The sequence below is a fragment of the Podarcis liolepis genome (genome assembly GCF_965112155.1).
Source record: "Podarcis liolepis genome assembly, chromosome: 10".
Lineage (NCBI taxonomy): Eukaryota > Metazoa > Chordata > Lepidosauria > Squamata > Lacertidae > Podarcis > Podarcis liolepis.
Window position 1 is genome coordinate 1362154 of NC_139562.1, and position 19146 is coordinate 1381299.

Sequence of the window (19146 nt, forward strand, 5' to 3'; positions counted from 1 at the left end):
CTGAGGCTTGGGTTCCAGGAGCCGTTCTGCCCCTGCAAATTGGGCACGGGGGTCATGCCACCCTCCCCCCCCCCAGATTCCTCAGCAGGCTGCGCCTGCCCCTCTCGATCTCTGCCTTGGATCTACGACAATCCCCCTGGGCAGGTAGTAGGCATGTGGCGTTGCTCCCCAGCTGGGGGCCGGGAAGGAGAAACCAGATTGTGTCGGGAAGAATCTGCAATGCTTATCACTTTACAAACGCCAGCGGAATTCACTTGGGAGAGGGGCAGCCTTTGAATCGACGCAGCTACAAGCATTCCCCAAAACAGACACAAAGGGAGGCCAGGTGCGCAGGCAGAATGATAAGCTGCACATGTGGCGGCCGCGGGGGGGGGGGTCTCTCTCCTTGCATGCGGCATTTCGGGTTGCAGAATCCGCCGGCTCCTGGCTGTGCCCCAGACCGAGCGCAGGAGCCAGGCCAGCCGTCAGATGCGACTCTTCTCCATCCTGGTCCTTCACCTGCCACACACCCTGCCGGGTTCTTGGGCTGCGGGGCATCAAAAGCTCCCCTCCCCCAATGAATCTGATGCTGTGGGAGGAGCCCCCCAAGCAGGCAGCTTCTGGGAAGCGGAGGGAGAGGTTTTGACAAGTCCCGGCTCCCCAGTCGTTCCTCCTCCCGCCGTGTCCATGCTGCGTCCGGGGCCGTCTCGCCAGCAGGGGGGGTTGACATGAGATGTGTATAAACTCCGGTACTAATAGATACTTGTCAGAGGATGAGGCTTGAGCGTGACAGGCAAGTGCTGGCGCGTTTACCTAGCGAGCCCTGTCAATCACTCGGTGGGCTTGAAGGCTCCTCCGCTCGGCCGCCTTGACAGCCATGGCTGGAAGCGAGCCTCCCTCTGGGTGGGCGACAGGGAGGCGGGTGGGCGGGCTGGGTCCCTGGGCTGAGAGCCCCAGTGGCAGCAGCCCATGCCTGCCCCAGAGAAGGCTGCAGAGGCCGTCTCCTTCCCCTCCCTGCTCCATCCTCCCTTTCTCTTCAGGGCTGCTGGACTTACCATTCTTTTTATATGTATAAATATTTTCTATTAGATTTTACATAACAAGTTTCAATTTAAACATATCATTCACCTTCGCATTTAGGATTCTCAGAATCCCTTGACTTCCCACCGCCCTCCCCTGGTTTCCGTGGTCCATCCCTTTTTCCTTCGGCTTATCCTATTTTCTCTTAATTCGTTAGAAATTTTATTAACCATTTTCCCATTGTATTTTGCACGTTACAAGCATTACTCTAATCCCGCCAAGGTGTGTTTTTTTAGTTGGTTACAATGTTCTCTTAAATACATTATAATTTTTCCCAATCCCCCTTGAATTTCTTCTCTTCCTGGTCTCTGATTTCCCCAGGTAATTTCGCCATTTCGGCGTAGTCCATCATCTTCATCAACCACTCCTCTCTGGTTGGAACTTGCCATTCCAGCCCTGTTCTTGGCGGGGTCAGCAGTGGGGATTTGCGACTGGTCTCCCTGCCCGGGGGTCTGGGAGGTTTCGAGCTCTGGGGTGCCATGTGCTGGGTGAAGGGCCCTCTTGGGCTGAGTGCTTTCCTCAAGGGAAGCTGCCTTGGGCAAAAGGCAAGGGGTCCTGGCTTTCTGTGGAGAGGAAGGTGGGAGTTCCCTCCCAAAGGGGTCCCATAGAAGCTTCTCCCCGTCTGCCAGGGGCTTGAGAGGCTAGGGAAGAGGTGGGTTCAGCAGCTGCCTTCTGCAGAGTCAGACCCTTGGCTGCAGACACTGATGGGCAGCTGGGGGTCGCCAGAGGTTTCGGAAAGGGGACCATCTCAGCCGCACCTTCTCCACCTGGACTTCTTCTGCAACTTCTTCGGTGAGGCTGAAGGATCCAGACTGAAAGGCGAGCCTGTCGCGCACAGACCACGCTCTGCGTGTGTATACTGTAAATATAAGATATACAAGACGGCTGACGTTAATGGCAGCACCGGATTCTCAGCGACTTCGCTTTTATCACTCCAACTGGCAGGACTTCTGACCCGTCTGCCTTTTAAAATTCATTGCCCCCCTCCTCATTTGGCTCCCCACCCCACCCCGGTGCTGATCCATCGCGGCTTCCCCCCACGCAGGGGATTGTAAATCTCGCCTCTCTGCCTTACAACCCCTGTTATCATTTTCACGGCTCACCTCCGCCTTTGAATACTTAATTTAAAACTTCTGCCTCTCGCTCAGCGGTTCGTAATTCCAGGCCTGGTTCCTGGGGGGGGGGGGAGGAAAAGAGGGTGATGGATGGGCCTTGGGAGGAGAGCGGAAGCCATAAGCCGAGTCTCCAGGGGGGGCGGGGGCAAGGGGAGAGTGCTTTTTTAACCGTTAAGTTTAATAAGATGGATATCTGGAGCACATAGTTATTCTAATCATGCCATTCCGCCTCCTAATCTATTGGCCTGTGTGATGGTTATGGCTTTTAAATTTCCGCAACCTTACGGTGACAAATCGTGTCTTTTCAATTGCAAAGTTTGGAATCAAAGTCTGCGGGAGAAGGGTTGGGGTGGCCCCCAACATTACCTGATGATCGCCCCAGGCGACCCTCCAAGGTCTCCCTCAGCCTGTTTTTGCACGCAGAGCTTTCAGGGTGTGTTTCAGCCCAGACACAGGCGTCCCTTGGCTCCAAGGAAGCCTTTGGACCCATGGCAAGGGGGCAGCCAGGCAGGCGGCTGGGCTGCCCGGGGAGCTTATTCTGTTCCTAAGCATTCCTGCCTTGCATGTCTCTCTCAGGGACATCCGAGGTGGGTTACGGCTGGTTTTTTAAGAAGCCCAAAGCAGCAGTGACTGATGGAAAAAGAGGAGGAGAGCCAGAGAGGGCTGGATGGGAGAGGCCAGGCCCTCAAGGCCTGCGGAGGACCAGCATTTTCACAACAAGGGGGGGGGAGCTCAGAGCCACCTGCAGGGCCCCCCGCCTTGCCCCAGGCGGCAGGAGAGCAGAGCCGGCCTCCAGATTACGGCCGGTGCAAAGGAAACAGAGTAAACCTTTTCTAGCATGGAAGTTCAGTTATGGGGAAAGAGTCACCTGTCGCCAGCCTGTCTGCCAGAGATCTTCCTGTATGACTTCTGTGTGGTTCTGATTTCTCTTTGGAGCCTCGTGCTTTGAACATTTGTTTGTTGTTGCCGAGGCAGAACTTCTCGTGAACTCAAGAGATTCCTTTGGGTGAGCCCGTACTTGAGTGGCTCGTGTTGCAAAACGATGATCTGCTTGCGCTGCGCCGCAGTGGATCTCCCCCGGCTTGCCTTCGGGAAGCGGAGAACACTTGGATTTTTCAAGAGGCCACTCAAAGCCCTGGGAGCATCCAGCCCCTATTCCCTCCCCACTCGTGGCAAGGGGAGGCGACCCAGTGGGCAGCTTCCCCTCTGGGTGCAAAGGGAGAGGCGAGAGATCCCAGTGGGGGGTGGTCCTTGGAGAGGGTGGGCTCTGAAGCCCCTCCAGGCTGCCTCCTGCTGCTGCCTCTCCTTCCCCCCCCCCCTCCCGCCTCCTCCCCGTGCTGCAGTTTAAAAACCTGCTTCTCTGCTAAGTGCTTCGCTTTATGCATCAAAAGCCTTTTCACAACTGAGTAAAGCCTAAACGGCGAGAGGAGCTGGAAGGCGGGGAGGCAGCTGCAGCCGTGGGCGTCCAGGATCCGTGGGGCTGGGTGGAAAGTGCCCACAGGCCAGGGCGAGCCTCAGGCTTCCTTGGCCATTGGCCTTCGTCCTCCTCTGTGCATGGGGGGGTGAGGAGAAGGGCCTGAGGATCTCTTCTCCCCACAGCACCTCCTGGGCTTGGAGCCTGTTCACTGGGGGCTTGGGGCCACCTTCTGTGGGACTCCTCCAGGCCTCCCAGAAGGCCCAGCTGACTTGGGCCACTTGCCTCCGGGTGTTCCCCGCAGAGGACATGAGAGCATCCTGCCCAGCCTTTAGGCAGGTTGCGCTCATGGTTTGGAGGCCCAGGACTGTGTCTGCTGCTTTCCTCTCCAGGCCGGCTGACCAGGCAGCTCCTTGTCTTCGCCTCACCCCCGGGGGGGGGGGCACCCTCCCTTGGCCCTGGCCGCCCTTGGCCAGACACCCAGGGCAGGGTTCCAGTCCTGAGCTGCTTTTATTCAGGCCCACAGGGGAAGCAGGCCCAGGTTTTGCTCTCTGGGTTCTCTCTGCTCAGCAGCTGGGCTCCCCCCAAACAGACACCTCTTATCCTCCTGCCAAAAGAAAGAGGGGGAATTTTTCACCCTGATATTTATTTGGCTTCGGTTTCCTCTTGGCTTGCCCCTTTGGCGGTGCCAGGCATGATGGCTCGCTGGCAGGGCTCACCTGGAGTGATCTGTTCTGCCTCTTGTCTTGGGGTGGGGTGAGGAATCCTACTGTAGTTGCCTCCCCCAGATTGGATCTCGGCAAATGGCCAGGCCAGCCCTGCAGGGCACGTGCCTCCTGGGCAGGTACTTCCGGCCCAACAGAGGTGAGAGTGCTGGGGCTGCCCCCCTGACTGCAGGCGAGCAGAATCATCCATCCTTTTGCCACCTGGATGAGAAGACAGTCACGTGGGAGCCCCCCTCCCAGCCTTCCCCTCTCCCTGCTCAACCTGGCAGCACCAGCCTCCCAGGCGCCCAGGAAGCTTCCAGAGGTGCCCCTCTGCCCGGGCTGCATGTGGGGGCATTTGGGGCCGGGCCGGCTGCCTCTGCCTCTCCTTCTCCCACCGCGCAGAGCTGCCTGTTCCTCTCGCACCATTTGCTTCTTGCTAATTATGGGCAGATCCATTATGAATGGCGGGCAAATGCTAATCTGCTCGGAAAGTGGCTGGAGTGTCTGATGTTTTCCTTTGCATATTTCATTCATGTGCTTTGTCTCCCCGTATTACAGAAGCAGTTGCTGCTTCTCCTAGACAGGACTTAATTGGGGGGGGGGGGCGCCAGTTCAGAGCAGGCTACATGTTTAGCTCTGGGGAGAAGGAAGCTCCTGGCCAGACCCTCTTCCTCCGTGAGGGCCAGGAAAGGCTGGTGCTCAAGAAACTTGCCCAGAACCCTGCTGCTGCTGCTGCTGCTGCTGGATCAGACCAGAGGCCTTGGTCTCATCCAGCACCCTGTGCTCCCCCCCCCCCCAGGTGGAAGCAGCACAGGAGTGTCTCCATCGCAGGCCACTCATCTTCAGCAGCAACTGGTCTTCTGCCTCTGGTACAGGAGACGGCAGCAATAGGCAGCCGCTGTGACTGGGAGTATTTTCTCTTGCAAAGTCACTTTGAGACCTTTCCTGTGGAAAAAGCAAGGAACTAATGTAATGGCTTGGCTCTTCTCCTACTCCCCAGCAGGGCTGCAGAATGTTTGCAAGGAAAGCAATTGCTGGTGGGGTTTGGGAGGGGGGTGCAGGGAGAGAAAGAGAAGCCAGCAGCCAACATTTCCAAGTGTCTCTTGCTGGCTCCTTCCCTCTTACCCACACCCAGATGTGGGAGGCTTGGGAGACCCCCTTCCTGGTGTGCTGGCCAGGGGGTGACAGTGCTGACTGACCCCTTCCTTGCGGTCTCCAACCTGCCCTTCTGCAGTGGCCCTTGCATACCTGGAGAGGGGTACTGCCCCGGCAGGCGCAGAGAGAGGTGGGGGCCCCTGCGCCATTGCGACCCCGTGGCTTCCTGTGGGGTCTGCTGGTGCGCCCTGCGGAGGGTCTCTGGAGCTTCCCCCTTGCCCTCAGCCCCTGGGGCCTGCTCCTAGTGGGGCAGAGGAGCCGGCTTGCCTTCTCCCCTGGCCGGCGATGCACTTGCGCCCTTGTCTGCAAACCTCATCAAATTCCTGGATATTTAGACATCCATTTTATTGCTTAATCGAGCTTGAAGCAGCTTAAATGAATACAAGTGTTTGTAGTCGTGAGGGCGGAGTTTTATGGCTTTGGAGCAGGGGCCAGGCTTCATCCTAGCGCAGCCGCCTCCAAGGCAGAGGCCCCCTTGGCTCTGCGGCGGGGCGGGGGGGGGGGCTGGCAGGGAAAGGCAGCATGGCCAGAGGGATGGGGTAGGCAGCAGCAGAAGCTGGGCACTGCCACCCTGGGCTCCTTCCTCAGGCGCCACGGAGCTGCCCTCAACTGGTGCCGGAAGAGCCCCATCCGCTTTGGAAAAATGTGTCTACATCTTGGCCTGCATTTTGAATGGGAGAGGTCTACAGTCCTGCAGTTTAGCCAAGAAATGTATATGTTCATTCCATTTTTACCACACCTGCCCTCCAGGGTGATTTGGGGGGCTGTATCTCTCCCCCCCGGCTTTCTCCTGTGGGGCAGGCTGGGCCAAAAGGCATGGTTGGCCAAAGGTCACCCCAGATTGTTATGGTCCAGCTCCCAGCAAGGAGAACGCCTCACTCGAGTGGCAGGAGGTCACGCAAGCTCCGTTCCCAAACTGAGCCCAGAAGTATCAAGGCAGCCCAGATGCCAGGGAGATTTGGGGGCGGGCTGCGGGGAGAGGCCCCCCGGAGCTGTCCCTGGGCAGTCTGAGCTCTGTGGCTCTGCTGCTGCCACCACCGGGGTTTGTGGCCCTCTTGCCAACAAGCCGTGCCCTGGAGGGGGGCAGGGGTGGGTGACGCTGCGGTGATGTTGAGGCCCCGCGTCCCTGGCGTTTGACTGTCGCTCGTTGTGTCCTGAGTGAGGATTGATTTCTGTGCTGTGCGCCTGGCAAGGGCAGTCCCTGAAGCAAAGTCATGTGCTGCTTGATCCCCGGGATCGGAGAGCAGATTGATTTTGAATTTGTTCAAGTGCCGTTGCCCCAGGCAGCTTGTGAGAGAGAGACTGTGAGCGTGTGTGAGAGAGCTTTATTTTCACCACCCAAGTCTCCCCACGCCCCTGGGTCCCACGCAGGGTGGAGGGTATTGCTGGGGAGGTGGTTTTCGGTGTCGGAGCAAGCCGCCTGGCAAAGTGTGTTTAGCAGGATGGCACTTTGCGGCACCTCAATCGGGGTGCAGGTGGCCGAATCTTGGGGTGACCCCAGACTGGAAAGGTCTGAGTTTGCAGTCCCCTCTGGAGACGGGTCCCTCTCACCCGCCGGACGCCCTTCCACGTGCCCCCTGACGGTGTTCTGCCCGCTTTGTGTCTCCTGCAGGTGGAGGTGGAGGTGGAGAGCATGGACAAAGCCGGGAACTTCATCGGCTGGCTGCACATCGACGGCGTCAACCTGTCGGTGGCCTTGGTGGAGCAAGCGCTGTCGAAGGTGCACTTCACGGCGGAACGCAGCAACTACTACAAGCCCCTGGTGGCTGCAGAGGAGGCCGCCAAGCAGAAGAAGGAGAAGGTACCCGCCAGCTGGGAAGGAGGGCGGGAGGCGGGGGGGAGGTCCTCTTTCTGGTCCACGAAGGGGCACGCCTGGGTGTGCTCCCAAGGTTCGGGGGCTCCCCAACATCGCTCCCCTCTCAGCCGGGCCCCTTCCACTCTCCCTGCCAGCCGACCAGGTTAGGGTTGCCATTGGCCGGATGCGGGCCGGGTGCCCTTTGCCCCGTTGCCAGGCCCACTCCTGCCAGCCTCAGCCCCGCCAGCCAGCGCGGAGGAATCCCCACCTGAGCCAGGACTGTCTGCCCTCAGTTTTTAATTGCCAATTAACAACTTGTCTTGCTCTTTCTCCTGTCTGGCCGCCGCCCCGGAACGGGGGAGAATGGGAGCCCCTGCCCTCCCCTCCTGGAGGCACAAGGCCTTTTCCCGATCCGAGGAGCTGGAGGGAAGGGGGGAGAAGGGGGGCCTCTCCATCCCTGATTCACCTGCAGGGATGGCATCCTGACGACTTAGGAGAGGAGACCTCTTGAGCTTCCTCCGCCTCTTCTCCCTCCTCCCCACTTTGGTTCATCGGCTGACAATCCAGAATGTCTGCGGCAGATTTCCTTGCCCCTTGGGGAGCCGTGCCTGAGCCTGTGAGGAGGGGCTGCTTCCCACCAGCCTCCCCGGGACTCTGCCAGGGTGCTGGACGGCCGAGCAGCCTTTGGGGGCCATCCGCGTATGCAAATGGCTCCAGCCTGGCACTGACAAATGCCTGCAAAGGCCCCTTGTCAGTCCTCGGGAGCAGAGGATGTGAAGCGTCCGCACTCCTCTAGGGCAGCCCCACTCCCAGGACGGGCTTGCTCTCTTCCCCAAGGGCAGGAGGAGGCTCAGCAAAGGAGCTTCTGGGGGGAGGACGGACCCATCCTGTCACTGCTTGTCTCTTCTAAGTCCTGCCTCGTGAACTGCCGAGCAGTTTGGGGAGAACCTAATCAGGCACAGAAGCGTCCTGGGAGCCGGGGGGGCAGGCACTTGCTCCCCCTGCCTTAATGGAGCCCGTTCCGGCGGGAGAGTGTCGCCCCAGAAGCACCGGCCCCCGGAGGGCTCCCAGCACCGTTTGACTTCACTCTTCCATTAATTAAATCAGAGGCTGTTTGGACGCCTCCAGGGAAGCAGGCACGTCCTGCGTGATTTGTGTCGCTGGCACGGAAATCGTGTGCGAAGGTGTGGGCCTGCTCCTTGCGAGGGGGGGCCCACACAGCATGGCCGGACTGAGCCGCGGGATTGGAAGAGGCGGCTGCCTTTGCCCGCCCCCTCCCTCCACGGCCCCTCCCCTCCAATCAGCCTGGCCCTTGCCTGCGCTTCTTCACGCCCGGCTGTCGACTGGACTCTTCTCGGCCCCCAGGTAGATCTCAGCTCCCTTGCAGCCGGCCGCACTATGGTGCCTGCACCCTGGTCCTTCCCCTGACAGCTAGAGAGCATGCAAGGCTCAGCGCTGTGTCATCGGCCAGGGCCGGACACCATAGTCCCTCCTGGACAGGCTGCTCTGGAGCCCCTGCCGTTTGCATGCCAGTCCCGGGCCTCTCTCCATCCTCAGCCCACCTTGAGCCGAGGGGACCCGGCTTGGGCTGCTGTGGCCAAGGGTCCTGCTCCCCTCCTCTCTTGGCTGCAGCTCCCTGGGTGCCCATTTTTGGCTGGTTCCATTTCTCTTTCCGTGGCATCCCTGGGAACGTGGCTGGTGAGAGTTTTGTGGCCGTAGCACTTGAGCTCCTTCTGCGCTCCCAGCACCATCCCTGCGCCACCTTCTCCGCCAGGGTGCTTGAGTGGGTCAGGCTGGGCGTCTGTGCCTTTGGCAGGAGGCTGAGATCGGCATTTGGGGCAGAGAGAGAGGCTTCCCGGGGTGGCAGCCCCAGAGCAAAGCTGTCTCCTGCTGCTGACCTCCTCCTGCTCCTCTCTCTGGTGTGTGGAGGTGTAAATTGAGCGGCAGAGAGGGAGGGGGACGGCGTCGTGTGGGCTCCCTTCCGCAGCCCGGCTGCCTTGCCTGTCACAGCTCCCCCTGCTCGGCCGCCCACCCGGCGACTCGATCGGACTTGACAGCCTGTCTCTTTGCATCAGCGCAGCCGTGCTGTGCTCCTGTTGCGCAGGGGCCCGGGTGAGGCTGCCACCTGGCACGGGGGGGGCGTGGGGTGTGCCTGCCTGTCTCCTCCTCCTCTTCAGGCAGCCAGGGCTGGGAGCTCTGAGCCTGCCCAGAAAGCTTTCGGCGCTGGTCAGGGGACCAGGGGCTCCTTCTCCACTGTCTGCCTCCCCTCAAACCAAGATGTGGGTTTCTGCACTCCCAAAGTCACCTCTCCGGTGCCCCTCCTGGTCCTCTGCAGTCGCCAACTCCCCTTCCCGGCCTGTGAGATCATTACTAGGCTCTGATTTTCCCCGGTCCTTCCTTGCACACCGGACCTCTCTGGCTCCTGTGACCTCTGGCTCCATCCTCCTCGCCCGCCCCCCCCCCCAGGTGTGGTCGCACTACGAAGAGGCCCCCGTGGAGGACGTGGTCCTGGTCCCCGAGGAGAAGGAGCGCACGGCCAACTACAAGCCCGTCTTTGTCACGGAGATCACAGATGACCTCCACTTCTATGTGCAGGATGTGGAGACAGGTAAGGGGGCAAGGCCGGGGGGGGGGAGCTACTCTGTTTGATTGACGCCCTGCCAGAATGTTTGCAGGACAGACCCAGGGACCTGATCCAGAGGGCTTGCATGTGCTAAGCAAGAAAGAGGGGCTGTTCTCCTGCTGCTCCTTCCGATGTCCAAGCCTCAACTCTGCAGCCCCCATACCCTCCCTCCTTCATTAATGGGGGTTACGGAGGTGGGGGAGGTGGGGCCCTTGGGTGCCCCCTAGCTCTCGGGGTGGAGGCCTGCCTTGGCTGGGCGTTCACCAAAGATGAGCTCAGTGCAACTGACCCAAGCAAAGCTTTGCCTGCCCCATTCTGCCCCATGGCGTTTGGGGAGAAGGGGTGCCCTGGAGCAGCTGCTGATAGCTTCCTGCAGCCCCTGAGACTCTCCCCCCCCCTTGTTTTAGGGACCCAGCTAGAGAAGCTGATGGAGACCATGCGGAGCGAGATTGCTGCCCACCCCCCCGTGGAGGGCTCCTACTCCCCCCGCCGCGGAGACTACTGCATCGCCAAGTTTGTCGACGGAGAGTGGTGAGGGTGCTGTGTTGAGGGAGGGGCACGGGTGCGGGACCCTCGGGAGCTGCCTGGTGTGGGATGCCACCCTCGGGACTCTTCCCAGCGCCTCCAGCATAGCCCCTAAGCTTTGCAAGGCAGCCTCCCGGGGTGCCAGCCGGGGCAGGGGGATGATTTGGCCATGACCTCCTCCCTTGGCCATTCCAGGAGGTGCAGGCAGCCAGGGAGGCTGCCTGTAAGGATGAAGGTTTTGGCAAGGGAGAACCTCATTTTCAGGGCAGCCCGCCCCACCGCCTTGCAACAAGTGATGTGGGGTGGCTCTGGCTGAAAAGTGTGGAGTCTCACGCTTATTCCCCCCTCTCCCCTCCCGTACAGGTACCGCGCCCGGGTGGAAAAGGTGGAGTCTTCAGCCAAAGTGCATGTCTTCTACATTGACTATGGAAACGTGAGTGGTGGGTCTTTGGGGGAAGATTCCCTGGGGGCCCTGGAGGCCTCAGCAGCCCCAGAGCTGCTTTGGGGGGGCAAGGCCTCCTCTGGACAGGGGGGCCTCCCCCCGAAAGGCCTGGTCCGTAATCTGGGGGGCTCCTGAGCCCCACCTTGTTGCGGGAGCCCAAAGTGTCTTCTGCAGCAAGGACTTCCCTGCGGCTGTTCCTGGGCAGCTTGGCCCCACTGCAGCCACTTCCCATCCAGACTGCTACAATGCGCTGTACGTGGGGCTGCCCTTGGAGACTGGGAGGTGCCCCCAGGGGCTGGGTGGCCTCGATCCTGAAGCATTTGCATTGCACCCGAGTTCGAGGGATCAACAAGCCCTATAGGACTTAGAGCAGGACCTCTTATGAAACTGCAGGTTGTTACCATAACCCTGCCAATGTTTTTATCTGTTTGCAAGTATATATTTAAAGTTGATAATTGAATGAGCAAATTACCGTATTTCTCTGTGTATAAGACTAGGGTTTTTTATTTTAAAAGTAGCTTTGAAATATGCCCCCATGTTACACATGGGTAGTGCAGAGCAGGCGATTGGTTGCAGCCTGTGGCGACAGGGCGGGTGATTGGTGGCCGTGTGAAGGGCTGTTTGCGATTGGCTGCCTCTGTGGCAATAGTGCAGTTGGTTGGCGGCTGCGGGTCTTGGGTGACGCATGCAATCGTCAGTGGCGGGTGAGCGGTTTTTGGGCAATTCCAGCTCCTAAAAAGCTCGGCAACTCTGTGCCATCTCCCCCCGTTTTCTTAAATCAGAGTCCCCCAAAATAGGGATCGTCCTATACATGGGGGCGTCCCATTGACAGAAAACTACAGTAAATGGATTTGGATATGCAAAAGATATTTAAAAATAAATTTAAGGAACCGCGGAAGGAGGAAGAAGGAAGTCAAGCTTTGAAATGTTGAAATGATTGTAAAACTAACGAAATGTATAACCATGAAAAGTATAAATAAAAACTTGGGGGGGGGGGAGAGGACTTAGGACAGGTAACGGAGGGAGGACTTAGGACTTAGGAGGCCTGCCTGCTGGAGGTGTACGGAGGAGGCTGCTGGGGGAGCTTTTCAGGGATAGCATGTGCTGGTGGTGGGGTACCCTTCCCAGCCCTCCCCCCTGGAAATGTGGCGGGCGCCAGCTTCCCTGACTTCCAGTCGCCAAGAGACAAGGAGTGTCCTTTGCCAGACCTTTGGTGCGTGGTGTGCCTGGTCCGCAGGGCAAAGGGAACTGATGGTTTTGACCGGTTTTCATATTCCATTGCTGCATTTGGCGTGTCTGCTGTGAAAAACAAACTTCCTTTTCCCATTGTCCTGAGATCTGCGGACCCCGGGCAGGATAGGAACTGCACCAGGGGGTAACCGAGCTGCTTTTTCTCCCCCCTCTGCAGAAGGAGACTCTTCCCTCCACCCGCCTGGCCACCCTGCCAGCCGCCTTCAGCACCCGCATCCTCCCTGCTCAGGCCGCCGAGTACAAGTTTGCTTTCATCCAAGTGCCCCAAGATGTGAGTCCCGGCCGGGGGTGGGGGCCTGGGGGGCAGAAGGCACGTTAGGGGGAGGCCAGGGGGAGATTGTGGGTTGAGTTGTACCCTCCTGCCCCTGAGCTGTGTCAGAAGCTCAGCCTACACTCGAGTAGGACCCTGGCAGAGACACATCCCTGACTGGCATGTTCCCTCCCTCCTGGTCAATCGTTCGGGAGCTTCACAATCTTTCTTCTGCCCGAATATCACAGCGACCGATGCCAACAGACACCAGCACACTTAGGGATCTGTAGAGTTTGCGCAGTTGCATAACAGACTCAGCGTTTTGGCTAATCTACTTTATTTACATATAAACACACACAGAGCACTGCAAAATGGCTCCCTCTCTCTAGCAGCAGACAGCAAAGAGAGAAAGAACAACGGACAATAGAGCCAGTGTTGTGTAGTGGTTAAGAGCAGTAGTCTCGTAATCTGGGGAACCGGGTTCACTTCCCCGCTCCTCCACCTGCAGCTGCTGGGTGACCTTGGGCCAGTCACACTTCTCTGAAGTCTCTCAGCCCCACTCACCTCACAGAGTGTTGGTTGTGGGGGAGGAAGGAGAATGTTAGCCACTTGGAGACTCCTGAAGGGGAGTGAAAAGCAGGATATCAAATCCAAACTCTTCTTATACTCTTCTTCAATAGTCCCACTTCACGGAACACAGGAACACAAACATCCTGTCTCCGTCACTTCCCACTTTGTGGAGTCAAAACATATACTGTCATGTGATAGACAACAATCCCATGACTGCAATCACAGAGCAGGAATTCTAACAAGCTGCCCCTGATTTGCCACCTGGAAGAGGCGGACCGGAGGTCACAGCCAGAAGGGGCAGCTGGAGGGTCTGGGGGAGGAAGCCGAAGGGCGGTGGGTTCGCAGTGCTGCAGAAAGGCTGGCCCTCTGCTTGCTTCTCAAACTCTCAGGAAATGCAGGTGTCCCCAGCGCGGTGGTTGGGCTGTAAGCGCAGGAGAGACGAAATACGTTCCGTCTTCCCCCAGAAAGGAAGTGACTCAGAATATGGTGGTGGCAGACAGCTCTGGGGGCTTTGGAGAAGGATTGGGCCCATTTACGCAGAGAAGAGGGGCCCAGTGGACGCCTGTCTCTCCCATGTCGAGAGGCTGCCCTAATAATAATAATAATAATAATAATAATAATAATATATTATTTATACCCCACCCATCTGGCTGGGTTTCCCAACAGAACATTAAAAACACAATAAAAGATCAAACATTAAAAGCTTCCCTAAACAGGGCTGCCTTCAGGTGTCTCCTAAAAGTCAGATACAGTGGACGCTCAGGTCGTAAACACGATGCATGTGGGGTGCACGTTTGCAACCCACACCTGCGCACGTGCGGGTTGCGATTCGGTGCTTCTGTGAATGCACGACCGCCGAAACCCAGAAGTAACCTGTTCCGGTACTTCTGGATTTCGGCAGTCTGCAACCCGGAAAAAATGCAACCTGAAGTGGCTGTAACCCGAGGTATGACTGTAGTTGTTTATTTCCTTGACATCTGATGGGAGGGCGTTCCTCAGGGCGGGCGCCACCACCGAGAAGGCCCTCCCCCTGGTTTCCTGTAACCTCACTTCTCTCAGGGAGGGAACCGCCAGAAGGCCCTCGGAGCGGGACCCCGGTGTCTGGGCAGAACGTTGGGGGGCTCAGGAGCTGCCGCCACCAGTTTCTTCTGTCCCGCTCTGGAGGGCGGGTTCCAGGCGCCCCTCTGACTGAGTGTGGCCCCCTTCCTCTCCCCACAGGAGGAGGCCAGGGCAGACGCCGTGGACAGCGTGGTGCGCGACATCCAGAACACGCAGTGCCTGCTGAACGTGGAGCACGCCGGGCCCAGCTGCCCCCACGTCACCCTGCAGTTTTCCGACTCCAAGGGCGACGTGGGGCTGGGGCTGGTGAAGGAGGGGCTGGTGATGGTGGAGCCGCGCAAGGAGAAGCAGTTCCAGAAAGTGGTGAGGGGCAGAGGCAGGTCTGCCCAGGAAGTGGGGCGGGTGGGGGGCTGAGCAAGGGGGCAGGGGAAAGGGCAGAGAGGGCCTGCTCTGATTCCGCCTCTTCCCTCCAGATCACAGAGTACCTGAATGCCCAGGAGGCAGCCAAAAGTGCCCGGGTAAGTCAACAAAGGGGGCTGGAGAGCCGGGGGGCAAGCAGTCCCCATGGAGGGGGTCTTGGGAGGGGTCCCTGGCTGCCGCTCAGATCTCACCCTCCCCTCTCTGCCCTCCCCGCAGCTGAACTTGTGGCGCTACGGAGACTTCCGCGCCGACGACGCCGACGAGTTTGGCTACAGCCGCTAAGCGACAATCCTGCTGGCCCCTCGCGGCCCCCGCCACGCCCCCCTTCCTGAACCCCAAACGCCGCCCTGCCTCTGGAGCCCAGTGCCCACCCGGCGGGCGTGAGGGGGTGGGCTTCATCCGACTCCAGGAGCAGACAGACTTGGCAGTGCCGGCCTGCGGAGGGAGGGAGTCCTGGGGTCTCTCCCCCCCCCCAGCCAAGCCTGCCCCCTCCCCACCCTCCTGCTCCAGCAGCAGCAGGGGGGGTGTCTGCGTGACGCTTTGGAAGCCAATAAAAGTAGTGAGAAGCTGGCCGAGGCCGTGTCTTTTGGGGGGTGGGAGAGACGGAGGGGAGGGGAACACTCTTCGCCCCCCCCCCAGACTCTCATACTGAGTTCTGCTCTTTATTCGGGGGGGGAGGCATGTCACGCAAGTACACTAGGGCAGGGGGGCACCTCTGCTCAAGGACACAGGGGGTCATGGCGGGGGGGCTGCTTTCTTTTTGCCCCATGGGGTGGGGTTGGGGTTAAGAGTTATTGTTGTTGCTGCTGCCGTTATTTAAATTTGTATACCATCCCTAGATCTCGGGGCAGTTCACAACACAAAAATCCAAAGAACGCACAAAATACACAAATTACGACTTTGAGACTGTCAGGTTTGCCCAATCTTGTATATGTTCTTGGCATCCATCCCTTGTTAGTGATCAGCTTGTCCAATGGTTAGGGATTCAGAATGCAGACATTAACCAGGCAAATTTTACCAGAAGGCCAAGCCTACTTTGACTCCGCAGACCAGATGGATGGAAGTTGTGAAGAGCCCCAGGTTGGGGGGCAGAGGAAAGAGCCACCGGGGGGCAGGGGGGCTGGCTCTTCTTTGGCCTCCACAAGGCCCTCTCCTGCCCTTGTCCTCCTTTCCTTCCTGAGAGCATGAGAAGTGCCTCCTGGATCAGGCCCATGGCCCACCTAGTCCAGCGTCCTGTTCTCCCATGACAGGAGGCAGAGCTTGGCCATCCTGGCTGGAAGCCACTGACACCCCCCCCCTTCCTCCTCCTCTGTGTGTTTGCCTCTTGTAAAGCCATCTGGGTCGGCGGCCTTCGCTGCCTCCTGCAGCAGGGGGTTCCACAGGTTAACACTGTGCCGCATTCTTTTATCTGTCCTGAGTCTCCCAACATTCAGCTTCATGGAAGCTCCGTGTCTTCTGCTGCCGTGCATGGTTGGAAAACTATCATATCGCCCCTTTTTTCTGGTTCCAAACGCTGCTGCCTTTCTTCCTCTCTCTGCCCCCTTGATCACTTGGGCAGCCAACTCTACACCGTCCTTTTTGAGATGAGCGACCGGAACTGCACGCTGTTAGCAGGGTGAGGCCAAGGAGGTGCTCTGCCCCTGATCTCTGGTCCCGCAGCGGACGGCCGCTCTGCCCTCCTCCTTCTGATGCGATAATCCCCTGTGCCCGGCCCTCCCTTTCAGAGCAAATAGTGGCTGAAGCGAAAAGGAAGGAGGTTGCTCTGGTGGCGAGCGAAGGAGGGAGAAATCCAATACTGGCTACAAAGCAGAATCCGGCCGGCCCTTGTTACACAATGCAGCCCTCGCCTTTAATTGACTGCTTGCAGCGTCTCGCCGTGGGTCAATCTGTCATGCATTGTCTCCCTGCTCTCTGAGCTGGAGCAAAGCTCTCTCGTCTGGGACTCCTCCTGCCGCCCCCTCTTGCCCCGGCAGCCTTCGGATTATTTGTCAGAGGCCGGGATGCGCCTCGGCCCTCTGCAAAGCTTGAGCCTCTTCCTGCCGGCGCTCCGTGGTCCCCAAGGACCCATGTAGACTCGGCTAAGCGGTCAGGGTTTGCTCAGGAATGGCTGAGTGGGTGGAGGGGGCAGGCACGCTCCCCGTGAGCCGGTGCGGAGAGCAAAGGCCCCAAACCGCCCTGGAACAGAAGCGGTGATCTAAATCCTGTTTATGTTGCACCTTACGAGGCCACAAACCCCCGGCCTTTTTGATGATGGAAGCAGCTGTTTTACAACAGCGGGAGGGCGGGTGCCTTTTGCCCCCGGGCGGTGGGGGGCTCCTCGCTTGCTCCAACGTCGCTGCAGCCTTTGCCAGGAGCACAGACAGGCAGGCAGGAGCAGAGCTCGGCAGAAATTTTACTCCCGAAACGATCATCCGTGGATCAATCGCTGTGAGGTTGGGTGACGCGCAATGGGCTCCTGTCCCTTAGCGTGGCGTCCTGTCGATGACGTGGGAAGGCGGCTCATCAGACTCACAGCTGGCGCAAACCGGGGGGGGGGGAGTCGCGGCCCCTTCGGAGGATGAGATTAAGTTCCAGGTTGCCTTCGGTACTTGGCAAATTCAGTCTGGGCAGATGTGAAGCATTATTCCATAGGAAGTCATAAAAATGGGGAGGGGGGGGCATGCCTCGCCTGGGAAAGAACAGCAACTAATTGTTTCCAACTGTTTTTCACGTTGTAACCTGCTCTGGGACCTTGGGGTGAAGGAGAGGGAGCAGGTGGGCAGAGGGCGTCCAAGCAGCTCACAAGTTGAAGGGGGCAGGAAGGGTGAATAATAATAATAATAATAATAATAATAATAATAATAATAATAATAATAATAATAATAATAATACAATTTTATTTATATCCCGCCCTCCCCAGCCAAAGCCGGGCTCAGAGCGGCTAACAACAATAAAAGTAACACAGTTTACATAAAATCACAATCAATGAATTGAAATACATTCTAAAATCAGTTCATTCTAAAATCAATTCAGAATCAAATTAATGGCAACCATCGGGTTAGATTTCTATGAGGATTACAGAAGGAGAGAGGGGGTCAGGCTGTGCCTTGGCCAAAAGGCCTGGGGCAACAGCTCCGTCTTGCAGGCCCTGCGGAAAGATGTCAGATCCCGCAGGGCCCTAGTCTCTTGTGACAGAGCGTTCCACCAGATCGGGGCCAGTACTGAAAAGGCCCTAACCTCCCTATGGCCCAGGATCTCCCAAGATGTTTTTCTTTGAAGACCGCAAGGTCCTCCGCGGGGCATACCAGGAGAGGCGGTCCCGTAGGTACGAGGGTCTAGGCCGTATAGGGCTTTAAAGGTTAAAACCAGCACCTTGAACCTCATCCTGTACTCCACCGGGAGCCAGTGCAGTTGGTATAGCCCTGGGTGAATGTGATCACGCCTGTCACTGCAGCTACTTTTCAGGGCCAGGTGGGAGTTGGGGGGGGGCAGGTTTTCCTCTGGGCTGCTGCCCTTGGCGCTGATCTGATGGATCCCCTCCTTCCTGGGCCAGTCTCTTTGAGCCTCCTTTGGAGAGTGCAAGGGGTGCAGACATGCCAGGCAGCCTTGCTGAGGGGAAGGCTCTTTCCTTTCCCTGGGGTGAGGGGCGTGGCAGCCTGAGACTGGAAAAGCCTTCCGTCTGCAAAGGCCCCTTCTGCTCCTTCCCTCCTCCCTGAAGTGCCTTATGCCAGCCCAGGTCAGGGGGCACCAGGAATGGAGGCTCCCGGTCTTGCCTGACCCTGGGTGGCCCTGATGCTCCAACCTCCCTTACGGTTTTTTTTGGGGGGGGGGCACTGCCTGACCTAGCAGCTGTGAGCACCCCCTTGGTTAGGACGGGCTGCAGGGCAATCATGTGCCCTTTGGTCCATCTTTGCTGCTTCCGCGGAAGAAGGCGCCTGTGTCTAAAAATGCCTGCCAGCCATCTCCTTGCTGCTTGCCCGTTTAAAGGGGCAGAAGGGATGGGAGTCAGCAACACCAAAGTGCCCTCTCCCCACATCTATCTGGGGAGGAACCCGCATCACCAAAACTATTGGGAAGTGGCCTTGCTTTCGCCCAGGTGGGCAGAGCTGGGCTGTTGCCCTCAGGTGCTGCTTGTGAGCTTCTTCCCATTGCAGCTCCCAGGTGGCCAGAAGAGGATGTGGGGCTGGATGGGGCTCCATGGGCCTGATCCGGCAGGCTCTTCCTGCGCTCACTAGGCTCGGTCTCCCCACCCCACAGCTCCGCATCCACCTTGCAGGCGGCTCTTCAGAGGGTTTTGTAAATATTATTCCAATTACATTTATTTTATCACATTAATTATTGAAACATGCCACCCAGTGCACTATCCTGTAATTATGTGCAAATTGAATTAGCACAGCCCTATAATTAGCACATCAATAACGACAGGCCGTGCCAGCAGTAGCCTCTCCTGTGCTGGGACCTGAGATTGGACACATGGAGGGATTCGCCACCAGAAGTTGGCTCCATCTCTCCCCAGTCTTGCCCGTGACTGGAGCCATTGCCGCCAGTGAAGCAGGGGCTGGGGAAGGGGCTGGGCGGCCAGCTGCCCCCTCCTGTGCTCCCTGCAGGTGGGGCTGGGAGAGGGAAGGGGGAGCTCCAGAGCCCCCTGGTCCAGCAAAGCCCCACTTCTTAGAATCATAGAATCATAGAGTTGGAAGAGACCACAAGGGCCATCGAGTCCAACCCCATGCCAAGCAGGAAACACCATCAGAGCACTCCTGACATATGGTTGTCAAGCCTCTG

At 58.3% G+C, this 19146-nt stretch overlaps 1 protein-coding gene across 1 annotated transcript in view; it reads left to right on the forward strand.

The window, feature by feature from the left end:
* The window catches only part of SND1 (staphylococcal nuclease and tudor domain containing 1), a 222995-nt gene extending 208040 nt beyond the window's left edge, over window positions 1–14955 (forward strand). The window contains exons 17-24 of the mRNA XM_083461073.1: window positions 7063–7251; window positions 9712–9853; window positions 10276–10399; window positions 10757–10826; window positions 12244–12357; window positions 14125–14328; window positions 14439–14483; window positions 14602–14955. Of these exons, the coding sequence (XP_083317199.1) occupies window positions 7063–7251; window positions 9712–9853; window positions 10276–10399; window positions 10757–10826; window positions 12244–12357; window positions 14125–14328; window positions 14439–14483; window positions 14602–14667 (954 nt within the window). The 3' untranslated portion in view covers window positions 14668–14955. The remainder of the gene's footprint in view (window positions 1–7062; window positions 7252–9711; window positions 9854–10275; window positions 10400–10756; window positions 10827–12243; window positions 12358–14124; window positions 14329–14438; window positions 14484–14601) is intronic.
* Window positions 14956–19146: the final 4191 nt, after the last annotated feature.